Here is a 20,773-nt window from a genome sequence, read left to right as displayed (position 1 = left end):
ATCAATCCCCGGGGCTTTGCCATTGTGGAGTTGTTTGACTACCTCAGTGACTTCCACCAGGGTAATTGATGATGGTCCCCATCAGCTTCCAGCTCTGCCTCTACAATAGAGGGCGTATTGGTTGGATTCAGAAGTTCCTCAAAGTGCTCCTTCCACCGCCCGATTACCTCCCCAGTTGAGGTCAACAGTGTCCAATCCTTACTGTACACAGCTTGGATGGTTCCCCGTTTCCCCCTCCTGAGGTGCCAGATGGTTTTCCAGAAGCACTTTGGTGCCGACCGAAAGTCCTTCTCCATGCCTGTCCATTTGTGATGTCACAAATATACAATATTTAGACCCTTTACAAAGATTTAAACGTAAAATTCTAAATGTGTCCCAGTTTATTCCTGGTTGCAGTGTATGTGGATGTCTTCAGCTGACAGGAAGTACACATGGACCCAAGCTGTTGCCTAGCAACGCAATTTTGTTGCGATTTCGTCGCAATTCCATCGAAATGCGCCAAAACAGTGCGTTTAAGACAGAGGGTAAATACAGGCATATTCAGGCCGACAGTATGAGGAAATTAAAGTTTTTTTTGAACATTACAGCATGTAAACATGTTCTAGTAGAAACACAAAATACAAGTATGATCCTGAAAATGAGCATAATATGGGACCTTTAAATCACTTTATTATAGTGATTATGTTTTATGTCCAGGTGGGTAAGATAAAATAAGATCAGTTGTGTTACGGTGGCCTCAGCCTGCGTTATTATGACTCCACAGGTTGTTTCAGTGTGTCTGTGTTTACTGTATCTGTAGCACAGAGTAGCATTAGTTAGTATTAAATACAGTATTAGTACTTGTACTTGTGTAAGTACTTCCAGCAGGTGTCTGGTTGGTGCATTGTCCTGCAGCATGTTGGCCTACTTATCCTGCTCATAATGCTCGGTAAGCTCTCACATAAGCTACTCACACACTAACACACACACACACACACACACGAACAGTAACACACAATAACACAGTAACACACAGTAACACACCCAGTACCACGGTGACCGTCTCTCTCTCTCTCTGTTCTCTCTCTGTTCTCTGTTCTGTCTCTGTTCTCTCTCTCTGTTCTCTCTCGAGGCGATGAGCTGAACAATAAAAACATGAACGAATGAGACCATGAAGCGATGACATCATGAGAAGAGGAGGCCTGGAGAGAGCGAGGACGAGAGACACAGACCGACTGTAGACCAACAGGAGAGAGAGAGAGAGAGAGACAGGTGAGTACATCATCATCATCATCATCATCATTATTATTATTATTATCATTATTATTATTATTATTATTACTGCTGAGGAACAAACTGACACCGACCATCTGTAGACCAACAGGAGAGACAGGTGAGTACATCATTATTAGTATTATAAATGTATAAACTGTATGTAAGTAAACGGATGTTAATTCTCATGTGTCAGTTTGTTCCTCAGCAGTAATAATTATAATAATAATAATAATAATAATAATAAGTATTATAATCCTGTTGGTTGAGTTAAACAGGCTTTATATAATCTTACTGCAGCAGCATGAATGAAATACTCTGAGGACAGAGGCACCATTCATCAGTCTCTCACTGCAACTCATTTATTTATTTATTTGTTTGTTTATTTGTTTATTTATTTATTAGGCCAAAAATGATTCGACACTGAACAGTAAAAAGGAGTTATTGTTTGGATCCTGGCTCATCATTTCCAGTTTGTTCCTGATGAACTCACCCTGACTCATTATACAGACGTAGGCAAAGTTGTTGGTACCCTTCCGTTAAAGAGAGAAAAACCCACAATGGTCACTGAAATAACTTGAAACTGACAAAAGTAATAATAGATAAAAATTTACTGAAAATTAACTAATGAAAATCAGACATTGTTTTTGAATTGTGGTTCAGCAGAATCATTTTAAAAAACAAACTAATGAAACTGGCTTGGACAAAAATGATAGTACCCTTAACTTAATATTTTGTTGCACAACTTTTTGAGGCAATCACTGCAATCAAGTGATTTCTGTAACTCTCAATGAGACTTCTGCACCTGTCCACAGGTATTTTGGCCCACTCCTTGTGAGCAAACTGCTCCAGCTGTCTCAGGTTTGAAGGGTGCCTTCTCCAGACTGCATGTTTCAGCTCCTTCCACAGATGTTCAATAGGATTTAGATCAGGGCTCATAGAAGGCCACTTCAGAACAGTCCAATGTTTAGTTCTTAGCCATTCTTGGGTGTTTTTAGCTGTGTTTTGGGTCATTATCCTGTTGGAGGACCCATGACCTGCAACTGAGACCAAGCTTTCTGACACTGGGCAGCACATTTCGCTCCAGAATGCCTTAATAGTCTTCAGATTTCATTGTACTCTGCACAGATTCAAGACACCCTGTGCCAGATGCAGCAAAGCAGCCCCAGAACATAACCGAGCCTCCTCCATGTTTCACATTAGGTACAGTGTTCTTTTCTTTGGATGCTTCATCTCTTCGTCTGTGAACATAGAGCTGATGTGACTTGCCAAAAAGCTCCAGTTTTGTCTCATCTGTCCAAAGGACATTCTCCCAGAAGCTTTGTGGCTTGTCAATATGCATTTTGGCAAATTCCAGTCTCGCTTTTTTATGATTTGGTGTCCTCCTGGGTCGTCTTCCATTAAGTCCACTTTGGCTCAAACAGTGACGGATGGTGCGATCTGACACTGATGTACCTTGACCTTGGAGTTCACCTCTAATCTCTTTGGAAGTTGTTCTGGGCTCTTTGGTTACCATTCGTATTATCCGTCTCTTCAATTTGTCATCAATTTTCCTCTTGCGGCCACGTCCAGAGAGGTTGGCTACAGTCCCATGGACCTTAAACTTCTGAATAATATGAGCAGCTGTAGTCACAGGAACGTCAAGCTGCTTGGAGATGGTCTTATAGCCTTTACCTTTAACATGAAGGTCTATAATGTTCTTTCTAATCTCCTGAGACAACTCTCTCCTTAGCTTTCTGTGGTCCATGTTCAGTGTGGTACACACCATGATACCAATGAAAATCAGACATTGTTTTTGAATTGTGGTTCAACAGAATCATTTTAAAAAACAAACTAATGAAACTGACCTGGACAAAAATGATGGTACCCCTAGAAAAGATGTAAAATAATGTGACCATAGGGACATGTTAAACTAAGGTGTGTCCTGTAAATAGCATCACAGGTATCTTCAAACTTGTAATCAGTCAGTCTGCCTATTTAAAGGGTTAAAAGTAGTCACTGTGCTGTTTGGTATCATGGTGTGTACCACACTGAACATGGACCACAGAAAGCTAAGGAGAGAGTTGTCTCAGGAGATTAGAAAGAACATTATAGACCTTCATGTTAAAGGTAAAGGCTATAAGACCATCTCCAAGCAGCTTGACGTTCCTGTGACTACAGCTGCTCATATTATTCAGAAGTTTAAGGTCCATGGGACTGTAGCCAACCTCCCTGGACGTGGCCGCAAGAGGAAAATTGATGACAAATCGAAGAGACGGATAATACGAATGGTAACCAAAGAGCCCAGAACAACTTCCAAAGAGATTAGAGGTGAACTCCAAGGTCAAGGTACATCAGTGTCAGATCGCACCATCCGTCACTGTTTGAGCCAAAGTGAACTTAATGGAAGACGACCCAGGAGGACACCAAATCATAAAAAAGCGAGACTGGAATTTGCCAAAATGCATATTGACAAGCCACAAAGCTTCTGGGAGAATGTCCTTTGGACAGATGAGACAAAACTGGAGCTTTTTGGCAAGTCACATCAGCTCTATGTTCACAGACGAAGAGATGAAGCATCCATAGAAAAGAACACTGTACCTAATGTGAAACATGGAGGAGGCTCGGTTATGTTCTGGGGCTGCTTTGCTGCATCTGGCACAGGGTGTCTTGAATCTGTGCAGGGTACAATGAAATCTGAAGACTATCAAGGCATTCTGGAGCGAAATGTGCTGCCCAGTGTCAGAAAGCTTGGTCTCAGTTGCAGGTCATGGGTCCTCCAACAGGATAATGACCCAAAACACAGCTAAAAACACCCAAGAATGGCTAAGAACTAAACATTGGACTGTTCTGAAGTGGCCTTCTATGAGCCCTGATCTAAATCCTATTGAACATCTATGGAAGGAGCTGAAACATGCAGTCTGGAGAAGGCACCCTTCAAACCTGAGACAGCTGGAGCAGTTTGCTCACGAGGAGTGGGCCAAAATACCTGTGGACAGGTGCAGAAGTCTCATTGAGAGTTACAGAAATCACTTGATTGCAGTGATTGCCTCAAAAAGTTGTGCAACAAAATATTAAGTTAAGGGTACTATCATTTTTGTCCAGGCCAGTTTCATTAGTTTGTTTTTTAAAATGATTCTGCTGAACCACAATTCAAAAACAATGTCTGATTTTCATTAGTTAATTTTCAGTAAATTTTTATTTATTATTACTTTTGTCAGTTTCAAGTTATTTCAGTGACCATTGTGGGTTTTTCTCTCTTTAACGGAAGGGTACCAACAACTTTGCCTACGTCTGTATGTGTTTGGTTGTAATCTGTTCTGAGGTCAGTTCTCTTTCACCTCCACATGTTTCTGCTGCAGGACAACAAATATAATAATGTATAATATAATTATAGAATTATATAATAACGATCCTTGAGTTTATTAACCGTCTGTCTCGGTTTTAGTCCACAGTGAACTCTTCAAATGTCTCCTTTTGTTTAGTCTGACCAACATATTCAGTTTGATAAATCTGACCATCAGTCCTCATCCCGAGACTGCTGCATCTCTCTGATGATGACGTTGACCAGAAACACGTCTATAGAAATATTGATAAACTACCGTTAGTACAGCCGGGATAAGAGTCCAGCTTTAGTTACATGAGCGGTGGTGCCATCCTCAGGTCAAACTTCACAGTTTGACTCCACTGATGGTAAAAAGAGAACAGCTTTCCTTTAGTTTAGTTTAGTGGGATGAACAATAACCAGACAGAACGTGATGAAGAGCTGATGAAAGCTGTTGCGTTGAAGTGAAGTGATGTTTCCATGCTCTGCAGGTGAAGGGGAAGTGGTGTTTTTGTGCTCTGCAGGTGGAGGTGAAGTGATGTTTCTGTGCTCTGCAGGTGGAGGTGAAGTGGTGTTTCTGTGCTCTGCAGGTAGAGGTGAAGTGGTGTTTTTGTGCTCTGCAGGTAGAGGTGAAGTGATGTTTTTGTGCTCTACAGGTGGAGGTGAAGTGGTGTTTCCATGCTCTGCAGGTGGAGGGGAAGTGGTGTTTCTGTGCTCTGCAGGTGGAGGTGAAGTGGTGTTGGTGTGCTCTGCAGGTGGATGTGAAGTGGTGTTTCTGTGCTCTGCAGGTGGAGGTGAAGTGGTGTTTCTGTGCTCTACAGATGGAGGTGAAGTGGTGTTTCCATGCTCTGCAGGGGGAGGGGAAGTGGTGTTTCTGTGCTCTGCAGGTGGAGGTGAAGTGGTGTTTCTGTGCTCTATAGGTGGAGGTGAAGTGGTGTTTCCATGCTCTGCAGGTGGAGGGGAAGTGGTGTTGGTGTGCTCTACAGGTGGAGGTGAAGTGGTGTTTCTGTGCTCTGCAGGTGGAGGTTAAGTGGTGTTGGTGTGCTCTGCAGGTAGAGGTGAAGTGGTGTTGGTGTGCTCTGCAGGTGGATGTGAAGTGGTGTTTCTGTGCTCTGCAGGTGGAGGTGAAGTGGTGTTTCTGTGCTCTGCAGGTGGAGGTTAAGTGGTGTTGGTGTGCTCTACAGGTGGAGGTGAAGTGGTGTTTCTGTGCTCTGCAGGTGGAGGTGAAGTGGTGTTTTTGTGCTCTGCAGGTGGAGGTGAAGTGGTGTTTCTGTGCTCTACAGGTGGAGGTGAAGTGGTGTTTCTGTGCTCTGCAGGCGGAGGTTAAGTGGTGTTGGTGTGCTCTACAGGTGGAGGTGAAGTGGTGTTTCTGTGCTCTGCAGGTGGAGGTGAAGTGGTGTTTCTATGCTCTGCAGGTGGAGGTGAAGTGGTGTTGGTGTGCTCTGCAGGTGGAGGTGAAGAGGTGTTGGTGTGCTCTGCAGGTGGAGGTGAAGTGGTGTTGGTGTGCTCTGCAGGTGGAGGTGAAGAGGTGTTGGTGTGCTCTGCAGGTGGAGGTGAAGTGGTGTTGGTGTGCTCTGTAGGTGAAGGTGAAGTGGTGTTTCTGTGCTCTACAGGTGGAGGTGAAGTGTTGTTTCTGTGCTCTGCAGGTGGAGGTGAAGGTGGAGGAAGACGTTGAGGTGAAGGTGGAGGAAGATGTTGAGACCCTACAATCTGCTGCTGTGGCAGTTGGCTCTCAGGTTATCGTATCACGTCGTTACAGGTAAGAATACAGAAACATTTGATTTAGCTTCCACCAGGACTGAACCACTGAAACGTTTCCCTCAGATCACATCGTCATTCTGAACTCTGACAGCTAGTCGCTCTGAACCAACATCTGAACCAACGTTTAGTCTGGTGATCATCAGATTTTCATCTGTGAAAACAGGTGGAGACATTTTATAAAGAATTGTTTGTTGTTGTAATGCTCATTTCAGCCACAAGAGGCTCTTGTTCTAAATAGGACTAAAAACATCCAGGTGAGTTTTCACCTGTTTAACAGATGAACAATATAAATAAGGATGTATAAAGATTAGTCTTTTTTTCTTTAGTCATAAATACAAGAGGGAAAACAGTTTAGATCAGACTTAGAAAATGGATAGCCAGAATATTTTTGCCTCTCATTTTTAGTGTGTTTTCCTACGAATGTCCAGCAACACGTGAATCACGTGTCAATTTCCACTCCAGTCTTTTCAAAATAAAATTACTTAGTGAGGTTAAGTAAAAGATGATGGTTGAGTTACGATAAAACTAGAAGTGGTGTAACTTAAGCACAGAAGTTACGTGACAAATAAATCAACGTTGACCTCTGGCCTCAAACGGGGCACCAATAGCGGTCTCCTGGTGAAAGTCTGGTGTTTTTAGACCCATCCATCCACCCCGACCTCCTCCCTACATGCCGTTCACCGCTCTTTATACTTCCTGGTTCACGATTATGTGGATTACATATCAATTGATTTTGTGCTGACCACCACGAAAAAGAGTGAAATTCGTGTCTATGTACACGAATCAATACATTCAATTTGGTGACTATTTCTCGAACTGCCGTGCGACTGGGCTGGTCATGTCAGTGCATGTGAGCGTGTTCCACTGGCGAGCTCATGGCCGCCACTTTTTACAGATGAGAACGCCGTCCAGACCAACGGCATCATTGCCGAAGCATACCGCCCACCCTTCGATTCCCTCCCGCACCCCCAGGTTGTTTTCGCCATGTTGAGAGCCACGTGGATGCAACAGATATGCCCTGAATTGCATACAGAGAAGCTTTAAATCAGAAACTTCATCTGGTGTGTTTTGTCCTCAGCCAGTCTGTGTATGGGGGGGTCGGACATCTTTGCGGCGGTCAGAGAGAACAGTCCAACGGGTCAGTTCATCTCTGACCTCAGTATCAAAGCAGAACCAGGAGCTAACATCATCCGACTGTGTCTGACCGGAGACAACGCCGACTGGTTCTACTTAGAGGGTCGAACCATCCGACTGAACACCTCCGTCTACAAAGTCCTCGACCGAGAGGTACATTTACCTGTAGTTCATCTTTTACCTGTACTTTATCATTCACCTGTACTTCATCGTTTACCTGTAGTTCATCTTTTACCTGTACTTTATCATTTACCTGTACTTTATCTCACCTGGATAATCTACAGGAATCTGTCACTGACACATGTGTTTGTCTCTCAGGTTCAGGGACCAGTGCTGATAGCAGAGCTCACCTGTTATGAGGATGATGTCATACTGGTGAGTTACCTACCCAACATTAACTACAGCAGCTAATCAAAGTGTTAAATGAAGGTGTGATTGTTTCCTCAGAGTCAGTACATGATCCTGGTGGAGTAATCAAAGTGTTAAATGAAGGTGTGATTGTTTCCTCAGAGTCAGTACACGATCCTGGTGGAGATTTTGAATGAAAATGACAACAGACCAAACTTTGTGAAGGAGACGATTCAACCATTCACCATCAGTGAGGTAAAACATGGAGGATTAACGCTGCTTTTATAAAAAACATTAAAAAAGAAAAAGAAAAAAGAAACGTAAAACCACGCTCACCTGCATGTCTTTGGACTGTGGGAGGAAACCGGAGAACCTGGAGTAATCCCACACTAACCTGCATGTCTTTGGACTGTGGGAGGAAGCCGGAGAACCCAGAGTAAACCCACACTAACACGGAGAGAACATGCAAACTCCACACTCTTGCTGTGAGGCAACAGTGCTAACCACTGCACCACCATGCTGCCCAGTTTATTAACATGACACTTGTATAAAATACAGTATGTTAACATGATACTTGTATATAATGCAGTATGTTAACATGATACTTGTATATAATTCAGTATGTTAACATGATACTTGTATATAATGTAGTTTGTTTTCTGTGTGTGCAGCTGACAGCAGTGAATTCTGTGGCTTACACCGTGAAGGCCGTTGATGAAGACGGAGACATGATCAGTTACATCATCGATCAATCATCGGTAAGACGTCCACATACTTCTGTCCATGTCCTCTGTCTGTCTTTATGAACTCACCTGCCTCCCGTTACCTGTGTCTGTCTTTATGAACTCACCTGCCTCCCGTTACCTGTGTCTGTCTTTATGAACTCACCTGTCTCCTGTTACCTGTGTCTGTCTTTATGAACTCACCTGTCTCCTGTTACCTGTGTCTGTCTTTATGAACTCACCTGTCTCCTGTTACCTGCAGCGTGATGCAGAGTTCTTCAGGATCGATCTACCAAACAGTGGGAATGTAGTTCTGAATAAACCTCTGGACTACGAGACCAGAACTCAGCTGCAGGTGATCATCTGGGCCCAGGTAAGACTCAGTCATACGCAGCCTGGTCTCATTCCCAAGGCGTCGAATGGAGAAGTTTTTGGGGTCTGATAGCGATGCACCCTTTAGTGTCTGTATGAGACGCACTAGGCTTTCAACTAACTCCAATGATGTTGTAAAACAGGAAGCGAACACTGTGGAGAAGTTCAACACGTCTTCTGTTCTGACTGTGAACATCGAGGACGGAGACGACCAGTATCCTCACTTCCTGCCCTGCACACCTATCGCTCCAGATGTTCCTGTGTGCATGAGCCCCACCTACACCACCAACATCACACATAAACACCAGGTAAACAAACAAACATCACACAGAAACACATATAAACTGGAAAAACAAAGTTCGGAAACTTGTGTTTGGTGGATTATTTCTCTGTTGTTACAATGCTAATGGTCATTGTATTTTACATCATTGGAAAGCCTGTTTATTTACCTTCGCAATGATGTCCAACTTGTAAGGATCATGCATTTGTGGGATGAGCAGCACAGCTGATTATGTGGGTAGTGCCCAAGAAAAATTTGCCAAAATGCTCCGTCAATGGTAAACAGTGTATTCTCCTGTTGGTGTTGACTCTTGTTTTGAGTTGTTTGGTGGATTGGATGATTGAACTCTCTATCAGTAACAAGGAACAAACAACACATATTGGCTATTTTACACTTTATTCATTTAATACACCGTCAGGAGCCTCAGTAGCGGTGGAAGATCCATAGGCAGCCACAACAGCCTGGCACCTCCTCCTCATGCTGGTCACCAACGTGGTCACACGTTCTTGTGGGATGGCGTTCCATTCCTCAACCAGGATTCGTTGCAGGTCAGCCAACGAGGTTGTGTTGGTCACTCTAACACGTACAGCACGCCTAAGCTGATCCTACAAGTGTTGAATGGGTTGAGGTGTGGACTCTTGGCAGGCCGTTCCATTCTCTCTACTCCCACATTGTGGAGGTAGTCTGTGATAACCCTGGCTCTATGGGGGCGAGCGTTGTCATCTTGGAGGATGAAGTTAGGTGCCAGATTGTGGAGATATGGGATCGCCACTGGCTGCAGAATCTCATCCAGATATCTCCCTGCATTGAGATGGCCTTCAATGATGACAAGCCTTGTTTTGCCAGTGAGGGAGATGCCGCCCCACACCATGACACTGCCCCCACCAAAAGCTGTTACTTCATCGGTGAAACAATCAGCATAGCGTTCTCCGCGTCGTCTCCATATTTTGACCCTGCCATCCAACTTTGGCAGACAGAACCTGGACTCATCACTGAACATGACATTCCCCCACATGTTCAGGTTCCATTGTCTGTGTTGTCGACACCAGCGCAAACGGGCCTGACGGTGAAGGGCAGTCATTGCAGGCTCCCTTGTAGCCTTATGAGAATATACTGTTTACCATTGGTAGAGCATTTTGGCAAATTTTTCTTGGGCGCTCCCTACATAATCAGCTGTGCTGCTCATCCCACAAATGCATGATCCTTACAAGTTGGACATCATTGCGAAGGTAAATAAATAGGCTTTCCAACGATGTAAAATACAATGCCAATTAGCATTGTAACAACAGAGAAATAATCCACCAAACACAAGTTTCTGAACTTTGTTTTTCCAGTATATATATATACAGTATATATAAATATATGAGGGGGCACTGTCGCCTCGCAGCAACAGGGTTCCGGGTTCGAAGGTTCAACTCCGACTCGGGGCCCTCCTGTGTGGAGTTTGCATGTTCTCCCCGTGTTAGCGTGGGTTTACTCCAGGTTCTCCGGTTTCCTCCCACAGTCCAAAGACATGCAGGTTAGTGTGGGTTTACTCCAGGATCTCCGGTTTCCTCCCACAGTCCAAAGACATGCAGGTTAGTGTGGGTTTATCCCAGGTTCTCCGGTTTCCTCCCACAGTCCAAAGACATGCAGGTTAGTGTGGGTCCACTCCGGGTTCTCTGGTTTCCTCCCACAGTCCAAAGACATGCAGGTTAGCGTGGGTTTACTCCGGGTTCTCCGGTTTCCTCCCACAGTCCAAAGACATGCAGGTTAGTGTGGGTTTATCCCGGGTTCTCCGGTTTCCTCCCACAGTCCAAAGACATGTAGGTTAGGTTCATTGTTGACTCTAAATGTCCTGCAGGTGTGAATGTGAGTGTGAATGGTTGTCTGTCGCTGTGTCAGCCCTCTGATAGTCTGGAGACCTGTCCAGGGTGTACCCGGTTCGCGCCACCCCGAACAGGATAGCAGTTACAAATAATGGATGGATGGATGTAAGTGATATTTCAGGTTTTTAGCAGATATATTTGTTTTCTGTTTCAGGACGCAGTTCTGGAGTTTTTTTCCCGGTCCAATCAGAGCACAAGATGGAGACAGAGGAATCAACACTCCTCTGATCTACAGCATCCTGTCAGGTCATTAAACACTGATCTGCTGTTAAAGACCACTAACTAATCAGGAATGAGTCCTAAAACACGGAAATGAGTCACTTCCTGTTCCCTCGTCTGGAAGTCAATGGGTTTTTAGATAGACGTCTGAAATAAGGTCTGTGGTTAACACAAGCTGAAGAGATTTTAATGTTTTGTTCTACGATATAAAATACGTCAGTAAATATCCCACTGGTGAATTTTGAAGTGAAGTGAAAAGGCGGTTGTTAACAAATGTCTAAATGAGACCACTAAACGTCATCACGCCGACTCGTCCTCCTTTACAGCCTCGTTGAGTTTACTCACGCTCATGTGACCGTGGTGTAGTTGGTTTATAGCCTAACGTTAGCTTTTTACTTCTGCTGATTGCATTCACACTTCATAAATCATAGAGTGGTGTTCATTAGTGGGGATTATCTTGATGAACAAAATGTGTCAGTATCATAAACGTGTGTTTACCACAGAGATTATTTTCTGCAATAATCCAAAACCCAAGGGAGCAATCCCATTGGCTGTTAGTGGAGGGAACCAGAGAGATGATCACTTCCTGTTAATGGAGGGAACCAGGGAGATGATCACTTCCTGTTGGACAACAGAAATAAGTCATCCCTGCCACGCTCTATTGATGGTGAAGGCGAGGAGTTGGAGGTCGTTGCGGCGGGGGATAGGGAAACTGTTGAACTGTGTGTTTGTGTGTCAGCAGGTGGTGATCAGGGCAGGTTTGTGATCAACAACAGGACAGGTGAGATCAGGTTAACCAGAGCGGTGAACGACCGACGCCTGGAGGCCAACTTCACGCTCACCATCATGGTAATAACACTACTTCCTGTTTATAACAGTCACTACAGAACAAGAGGTCTGACCTACCTGTCCTCTACCTGTGCAGGTGTGTCAGGAGGACGACCGGCTGAAGTACAGCGTGGCGTCGGTTCTGATCAGAGTTCTCAGTGAGAACCTATTCCCTCCGGTCTTCAACAGAACCACCTTAAAAGGTTTCATCATCCAGAGCTCCAGCCCCGCCTCCATCGTCACCACCTATGGGAACCAGGTGTTACAGATCCAGGTGTCAGACCGCGACTTCTCTGATGTAAGAACACCTGCTACTGTACCTGTATTATAACCTGTATTATAGCCTGTATTATAACCTGTATTACAAACTGTATTATAACCTCTATTATAACCTGTATTACAAACTGTATTATAACCTCTACTATAACCTGTATTACAAACTGTATTATAGCCTGTATTAAAACCTCTATTATAACCTGTGTTATAACCTCTATTATAACCTGCATTATAACCTGTATTATAACCTCTATTATAACCTCTTTTATAACCTGTATTATAACCTCTTTTATAACCTGCATTATAACCTGTATTATAACCTGTATTATAACCTCTATTATAACCTGTATTATAACCTCTATTATAACCTGCATTATAACCTGTATTATAACCTCTATTATAACCTGCATTATAACCTGTATTATAACCTCTATTATAACCTGCATTATAACCTGTATTATAACCTGTATTATAACCTCTATTATAACCTGTATTATACCCTCTGTTATAACCTGCATTATAACCTATATTATAACCTGCATTATACCTTGTATTATAACCTCTATTATAACCTGCATTATAAACTGTACGACCCCAGCTGAGTCATCACCACTGCCATCCAATCACAGGGCCAGAATCCAAACATCCACTACTCCGTTCATCCTCCATCTGAACTGTACCAAGTCACCCAGGGGGGGGTTCTGATCGCCAGGACGGACAGACTGCACGCCTTCGACAGACACATACTACAGGTAGTATTACCTCTAATGTAATACACTAAACTATAAGGCAGTATTATTACCTCTAATGTAATACACTAAACTATAAGGCAGTATTATTACCTCTAATGTAATACACAAAACTACAATGTAGTATTATTACCTCTAATGTAATACAATACAACTACAATGTACAGTAGTATCATACAGGTAGTATTACCTCTAATGTAATACACTCAACTATAATACAGTATTAGTATCTCTATTATACTACTATACAACTACAATGTATTATTATACAGGTAGTATTACCTTTAATGTAATACAGAACTATAATGTAGTATTATTACCTTTATTATACTACTATACAACTACAATGTAGTATTATACAGGTAGTATTACCTTTAATGTATCATACAACTATAATGTAGTATTATTCCCTTCATTATACTACTATACAACTACAATGCAGTATTATACAGGTAGTATTACCTTTATTATACAACTGTTACTTACTTTACTCACTGTATTGCCTTTACTACATTATACTGATTAATCACAAAATTAATCTCACATTTTTTATCTGTTCTAAATGTACCTTAAAGGGAGATTGGTCAAGTATTTAATACTCTTATCATCATGGGAGTGGACAAATATGCTGCTTTATGCAAATGTATGTATATAATTATTATTGTAAATCAATTAACAACACAAAACAATGACAAATATTGTCCAGAAACCCTCACAGGTACTGCATTTAGCATAAAAATATGCTTGCCATGCTTATACAAAGTTTGGAGCGTAATTTGACCTCCTTCATGACGAGCTAGTATGACATGGTTGGTACCAATGGATTCATTAGGTTTTATAGATTCATATGATACCAGTCCCACCTTCAGCACCATCAACCACACCATTCTTCCCCATACAACAGCTTCTGTCACACCCGGTGTTCCTCAGGGTTTGGTACTCAGCCCCCTCTTCTTCTTCCTCCATATATATTCCACCTGTTGTTCTATTGTTCTGTTCGCCGATGACACCCCGCTCTACCTCAAAGACCCTCTCAGTCACATCTCAGGCTTTATAATCCACATAAGTATTATAACACGCCTATAAGTAAAACCAAAGAGTATAGAAGCACAGAGATGAAACTCAACAGCCTCTAGATGGCACTGCGGGAGCGCTGCTGCCATCTTGGACTGAAAACACCAATGAGTCTGTGTCCATGGATGTATAAAGAGATGTCTGTAAATCAGAGGATATAAATCAACTTCCAGTAGGAACACTTCAATATGCCACATTTAAATCATTATGTCCTAAAAGTTGTAAAATTAACTAACAGCTGAATCCAGAGTTATTTTCCTCGCCATAATGAACGGTCATCGGACCCACGGGACTGCACCGCCCTGCACGCTCATATGACATATCGGGTTCTGCCAGCTTCCTGCTAGCTGTATGCGGCTGTAATAATGGATATATTGGCTGTAATTCATCACTTTTATTATCTTCTAATACACCAATGGGCTGTTTGCTGTAAGCCTGTACCGTGGTGGATGTATTAACGTCTCTGTTTCCAAAAAACTGGCTATCGGCCAGTAGCTAATAGTGCTAGTAGCATGACATAAACACAATTTAATGGAGTTGTAGACTATTTACTAACTCGCAGGGCAAAAGAACAGGACACAACCTCTTCTACATCCATGGTCTGTGGTCTGTTGGACCCTCTTCTACATCCATGGTCTGTGGTCTATTGGACCCTCTTCTACATCCATGGTCTGTGGTCTATTGGACCCTCTTCTACATCCATGGTCTGTGTTCTTTTGGATCCTCTTCTACATCCATGATCTGTGGTCTATTGGACCCTCTTCTACATCCATGGTCTCTGGTCTATTGGACCCTCTTCTACATCCATGGTCTGTGGTCTATTGGACCCTCTTCTACATCCATGGACTCTGGTCTATTGGACCCTCTTCTACATCCATGGTCTGTGGTCTTTTGGACCCTCTTCTACATTCATGGTCTCTAATCTATTGGACCCTCTTCTACATCCATGGACTCTGGTCTATTGGACCCTCTTCTACATCCATGGTCTGTGGTCTATTGGACCCTCTTCTACATCCATGGACTCTGGTCTATTGGACCCTCTTCTACATCCATGGTCTGTGGTCTATTGGACCCTCTTCTACATCCATGGTCTGTGGTCTTTTGGACCCTCTTCTACATCCATGGACTGTGGTATATTGGACCCTCTTCTACATCCATGGTCTGTGGTCTATTGGACCCTCTTCTACATGCATGGTCTGAAGTCTATTGGACCCTCTTCTATATCCATGGTCTCTGGTCTATTGGACCCTCTTCTACATCCATGGTCTCTGGTCTATTGGACCCTCTTCTACATCCATGGACTGTGGTCTATTGGACCCTCTTCTACATCCATGGTCTGTGGTCTATTGGACCCTCTTCTATATCCATGGTCTCTGGTCTATTGGACCCTCTTCTACATCCATGGTCTGTGGTCTATTGGACCCTCTTCTACATCCATGGTCTGTGGTCTATTGGACCCTCTTCTATATTCATGGTCTCTGGTCTATTGGACCCTCTTCTACATTCATGGTCTCTGGTCTATTGGACCCTCTTCTACATCCATGGTCTGTGGTATATTGGACCCTCTTCTACATCCATGGTCTGTGGTCTATTGGACCCTCTTCTACATCCATGGTCTGTGGTCTATTGGACCCTCTTCTACATCCATGGTCTGTGGTCTATTGGACCCTCTTCTATATCCATGGTCTGTGGTCTATTGGACCCTCTTCTACATCCATGGTCTGTGGTCTATTGGACCCTCTTCTACATCCATGGTCTGTGGTCTATTGGACCCTCTTCTAAATCCATGGTCTGTGGTCTATTGGACCCTCTTCTACATCCATGGTTTGTGGTCTATTGGACCCTCTTCTACATCCATGGTCTGTGGTCTATTGGACCCTCTTCTATATCCATGGTCTCTGGTCTATTGGACCCTCTTCTACATCCATGGTCTCTGGTCTATTGGACCCTCTTCTACATCCATGGTCTCTGGTCTATTGGACCCTCTTCTACATCCATGGTCTCTGGTCTATTGGACCCTCTTCTATGGTCTCTGGTCTATTGAACTCCATTTTGGATCTTTGACATGAAAAAGTTTGAGATTGATCTCAAAATTTGTGTGCTGGATTTTTCTAACTTCCATTTATGTCCATCGCTCACTTTACGCTCCTCTGTGAAAGCAGCCAGGCAAAAACTCTAATAAATAAATAAGTAAATAGATTTTATTATTATAGATACTGTATATATATTATTTGTTATATATTTGTATGTGCAGGTTGTAGCCAGAGATGAAGAATCAGGAGAAGAAGCTTCAGCCTCGGTGGACATTGAGGTCCTGCAGAGAGGACAATCAGGTGAGGACATGACTCATCACACATACAGTATAGTACACAGCAGTATGTATAGTATACAGCAGTATGTATAGTACACAGCAGTATATCTACTATACAGCAGTATGTCTAGTATACAGCAGTATGTATAGTACACAGCAGGATGTCTAGTATACAGCAGTATGTCTAGTATACAGCAGTATGTATAGTACACATACAGCATCAGTAACTACTTCCTCGCCATAGACAGTGTAGAATACGGATGGCGTCTCCGTGACAACGTCACCCAGAAGGTTTCTGAAGAGCCGTTTGGAAGTGTCCAAATTGATGGTTTATTTTCCAGCTTTTTAAATATACAAAATGGTGTCCCACAAGGGTGCATACAGGGTCCTATTTTATTTACAATTTATAATAATAATATATATGATAAACCAGTAAAACGTCGATATGTCCAGTATGTAAGGCTTCTGATTGGATGGCTGGTGGCTCTAGTGTCGCCAATTTCAACACCAGCAATCTTATAAAACATCTGAAAACGCATCACGTGAAAAAGAACACAATACAACAAAGATAGTAATCATATCACATCCATACATTGCCAGCAGTAAACAGCTGTTTATTATTAGTAGTAGTAGTATTAATAATAATAACAATAACCATCAATATTTTCTATCACGCTGGTATCGGATTGGTACTCGGTATCAGCCTGGGAAGGGAAGCCTGAATGGGAACATCTCTAATGGTCTAAATAAAGGAAGAAAACACTAAAATGAGGCTGAACTGTCTCCTGTCTGTAGTCCCCCGTGGTGCGTTCACAGAGCAGCAGATGTTTGGAGATGTGGACAGCAGGCTGGCCGGAGGAATCGCAGCGATGATCCTGCTCTTGTTTATATCGGCGGTTCTGTTTCTGCTGCTTCGAACCGCCAGGAGAAGACGACTGACGAGAAACCCTGACGAACACGCAGCCGGCGGGAAACATCCCAGCATGGTAACGAACTACATCACCGACACCTCCACACACCTGATGAGATGTTTGAGACACTACAGGGTCAAAGCTGAACTAATAGATATCCCCATTTCATTACTGACTATTATGGCTATTAGCTTTTGTTTTACAAGTTTTCTGAAATATTGTGTTTAAATATGCAGTGTCCGATATTAACATTATGACTCATTGGCCAAGGGGACTGGTAGATGGAAAATCTACAGGCGCAAATTCAATTCAATGCAATTCATATTCATATTCATATTCATATTTATATTTATATATTGTCAAATCATCACAGAAGTTATCTTGAGATGCTTTTCATAAAGAGCAGATCTATACCATACCCTGTAAGGTTTAAATTAAATTTAAATTAAATTCAATTGTATCTAAATGTCAACTATTTATTTAAATGTAATTTAATTGTATCTAAATGTAAACTATTTATTTAAATTCAATTCAATTGTATATAAATGTAATCTATATATTTAAATTAGATATAATTGTATCTAAATGTAAACTGTTTATTTAAATCAAATTTAATTGTATATAAATGTAAACTATTTATTTAAATGTAATTTAATTGTATCTAAATGTAAAAAAAAATATTTTAAATGTATTTTAATCGTATGTCTAAATGTAAACTGTTTATTTAAATTTAATTTAATTGTATATAAATGTAAAAAAAATATTTTAAATTTATTTTAATCGTATGTCTAAATGTAAACTGTTTATTTAAATTTAATTTAATTGTATGTCTAAATGTTATGTGTTTGTGACTGACAGGTGAGCTCCAGTCGACCCGTGTTCTCTATGGACGAGTCTTCATACAGAACCAGAGCTTTCACTCATCAATATGAGTCTTCTTCACAGTCAGAAGGTTTCCATGGCAGACAGGGAGTCTACACCAGGAAACAATCTCTGCTTCCTCTGCCATCATCATCATCATCATCATCATCACACATTTTCAGCGGTCCTACAGGAAGATTTCACTCTGAGCTGTATCCTGTCATAGAGAAACCAGAACCCCTCGGATCATGTGATGTTAGAGACGCTCCACAGTCCACAGCAGTGATCACAGACGACCCCATGAAAACCCAGCAATCACAGGAGGCGTTACAGGAAGACTTGAAAACCCACGAATCAGAGAAGGCGTTACAGGAAGACTTGAAAACCCACGAATCAGATGAGGCGTTACAGGAAGACTTGAAAACCCACGAATCAGAGGAGGCGTTACAGGACTCAGAGGACCCCTACAGGACGATGGCCTCTGTGATCTTTTTGTCTGAAGACGAGTACAGCTCAGAGGACGCTGACATGTCTGTGCAGCAGCCAATCACATAGCAGTAACAATTAAATCTGACACCTCTCTGCAGCCAATCACAGAGCAGTAACAATTAAATCTGACAACTCTCTGCAGCCAATCACAGAGCAGTAACTATTAAATCTGACAACTCTCTGCAGCCAATCACAGAGCAGTAACAATTAAATCGGACTATATGTAAACGTACTATAAATATATGCAGATGTGTAAACATGATGTTAAATGTTATATTAAAACTATATGGATATTGATATTCTAGCAGGTTTCTTCACGTTTCTTTATCTTTTGCCACCTTAAGCTGCGTTCTCCAAGATGTTATTCAAGTTCAAATTTTGTAACTCAGAATAAAATTTTGATAGAAAAACATTCATGCTTATGATTATTGATTCCTCATTTTCGTCGACCCTTCACAACTTTATTGATCACAGTCTGTGTTTATTTGTAAATATAACAGGTTGAAGTTGTGTCTGACAGGGATTATTGATTCTGTGTTGTTTCAAGATGAATTCATGTTGAAGATCAATTCATGTCTGACGTGAACGGTTCAAAGATTTAACTGATTTATTCATGATCATCACTGACTTAAAAATCACATTGATAAACAAGCTGATTTTCAACCACAACGTTTCCTGTCATATGTCTGTCGTCACCCCGTAAATAAAGACAGAAGAAACTCAGACAGATCAGACTAATAAAAACAGTAATATATAAATATGTATATATATACGTATATATATATATATACGTATATATATACAGTATATACTGTATATTGCTATTGATTGCATGTCTACATATGTAACACTTGACATTAGAACCTACACTGAGAACGTGTTGGCAGTTCCGTTGCTGGTGTAACAGGGTAAGCCAGTATCTGAGTGGGAGTGGTTCTAGGTGTGAGTGTGAAAGTGTAGAAGGAGTTAATACCTGTGATTCAGGTGTGTCTGAGTGTTCCTCCATTCTGGAGTCTGTTTAACCCCCCAGCAGCAGATAGTGAATGATAAACCTCCTCTCTCAGTGTTCTACCATCTGTTAGTGTCTAATGTTCTACCATCTCTTAGTGTTCTACCGTCTGTTAGTGTTCTACCGTCTGTTAGTGTATAATTTTCTACCGTCTGTTAGCGTGTCGTGTTTTACTGTCTGTTAGTGTGTAATGTTCTACCGTCTGTTAGTGTTCTACCATCTGTTAGTGTTCTACCGTCTGTTAGTGTTCTACCGTCTCTTAGTGTTCTACCATCTATTAGTGTCTAATGTTCTACTGTCTGTTAGTGTTCTACCGTCTGTTAGTGTATAATGTTCTACCGTCTGTAAGCGTGTAGAATTCTACTGTCTGTTAGTGTTCTACCATCTATCAGTGTCTAATATTCTACTGTCTGTTAGTGTTCTACCATCTGTAAGTGTTCTACCGTCTGTAAGTGTCTAATGTTCTACTGTCTGTAAGCGTGTAGAGTTCTACTGTCTGTTAGTGTCTAGTGTTCTACCGTCTGTTAGCGTCTAGTGTTCTACCGTCTGTTAGCGTGTAGTGTTCTACCGTCTGTTAGCGTCTAGTGTTCTACTGTCTGTTAGCGTCTAGTGTTCTACCGTCTGTCAGCGTCTAGTGTTCTACCGTCTGTTAGCGTGTTGTGTTTTAGCGTCTGTTAGCGTGTCGTGTTTTAGCGTCTGTTAGCGTGTTATGTTCTACCGTCTGTTAGTGTGTTGTGTTCTACCCTCTGTTAGCGCGTCGTGTTCTACCGTCTGTTAGCGTGTTATGTTCTACTGTCTGATAGTGTGTAGTGTTTTATCGTCTGTTAGTGTGTAGTGTTTTCACCGTCTGTTAGCATGCAGTGTTCTGCCGTCTGTTAGTGTCTAGTGTTCTACCGTCTGTTAGTGTCTAGTGTTCTACCGTCTGTTAGCGTGTCATGTTCTACCGTCTGTTAGCGTGTTGTGTTCTACCGTCTGATAGTGTGTAGTGTTCTACCACATGTTAGTG

General features: G+C 42.1%; 2 protein-coding genes across 5 annotated transcripts; both read left to right on the top strand.

The window, feature by feature from the left end:
- The first annotated feature begins 1,028 nt into the window (after positions 1 to 1,028).
- LOC119482389 (protocadherin-15-like) lies at positions 1,029 to 12,133 on the top strand. 3 transcript variants are annotated; one of them, XM_037759834.1, is made up of 10 exons: positions 1,029 to 1,246; positions 6,199 to 6,314; positions 7,395 to 7,603; positions 7,769 to 7,825; positions 7,961 to 8,053; positions 8,470 to 8,556; positions 8,783 to 8,893; positions 9,036 to 9,200; positions 11,195 to 11,286; positions 12,002 to 12,133. In XM_037759834.1, exons 2-10 carry the CDS (start codon positions 6,248 to 6,250, stop codon positions 12,006 to 12,008), a joined length of 888 nt encoding a protein of 295 aa, XP_037615762.1. In that variant the 5' UTR covers positions 1,029 to 1,246; positions 6,199 to 6,247; the 3' UTR covers positions 12,009 to 12,133. The 3 variants fall into 3 exon arrangements, with proteins under 3 accessions (XP_037615762.1, XP_037615760.1, XP_037615761.1); XM_037759832.1 differs by lacking the exon at positions 12,002 to 12,133 and having other exon boundaries at positions 11,195 to 11,654; XM_037759833.1 differs by lacking the exon at positions 12,002 to 12,133 and having other exon boundaries at positions 1,029 to 1,251; positions 6,202 to 6,314; positions 11,195 to 11,654.
- On the top strand, positions 11,973 to 19,170 carry LOC119482388. Of its 2 annotated transcripts, XM_037759831.1 has the most exons (7): positions 11,973 to 12,108; positions 12,185 to 12,385; positions 12,993 to 13,115; positions 16,441 to 16,519; positions 17,293 to 17,483; positions 18,267 to 18,671; positions 18,711 to 19,170. In XM_037759831.1, exons 1-7 carry the CDS (start codon positions 12,106 to 12,108, stop codon positions 18,822 to 18,824), a joined length of 1,116 nt encoding a protein of 371 aa, XP_037615759.1. In that variant the 5' UTR covers positions 11,973 to 12,105; the 3' UTR covers positions 18,825 to 19,170. The 2 variants fall into 2 exon arrangements, with proteins under 2 accessions (XP_037615759.1, XP_037615758.1); XM_037759830.1 differs by having other exon boundaries at positions 18,267 to 19,170.
- Positions 19,171 to 20,773: the final 1,603 nt, after the last annotated feature.

Source organism: Sebastes umbrosus, chromosome 23 (genome assembly GCF_015220745.1).
Source record: "Sebastes umbrosus isolate fSebUmb1 chromosome 23, fSebUmb1.pri, whole genome shotgun sequence".
In the NCBI taxonomy this organism is placed as follows: domain Eukaryota; kingdom Metazoa; phylum Chordata; class Actinopteri; order Perciformes; family Sebastidae; genus Sebastes; species Sebastes umbrosus.
Note: the sequence above shows the minus strand (reverse complement) of the source record. Positions and strands in the feature narration are given on the sequence as shown.

What these genes read in the sequence shown, in the direction of transcription:
- LOC119482389 (XM_037759832.1), top strand. Translation starts at nt 6,248, where the DNA reads ATGTTGAGACCCTACAATCTGCTGCTGTGGCAGTTGGCTCTCAGGTTA. An exon ending in ACAAAGTCCTCGACCGAGAG is followed by an intron (nt 7,604 to 7,768) that starts GTACATTTACCT and finishes TTTGTCTCTCAG; the next exon opens with GTTCAGGGACCAGTGCTGAT. An exon ending in ACATCACACATAAACACCAG is followed by an intron (nt 9,201 to 11,194) that starts GTAAACAAACAA and finishes TTTCTGTTTCAG; the next exon opens with GACGCAGTTCTGGAGTTTTT.
- LOC119482388 (XM_037759830.1), top strand. An exon ending in CCTGCAGAGAGGACAATCAG is followed by an intron (nt 16,520 to 17,292) that starts GTGAGGACATGA and finishes TCCTGTCTGTAG; the next exon opens with TCCCCCGTGGTGCGTTCACA. An exon ending in GCGGGAAACATCCCAGCATG is followed by an intron (nt 17,484 to 18,266) that starts GTAACGAACTAC and finishes TGTGACTGACAG; the next exon opens with GTGAGCTCCAGTCGACCCGT.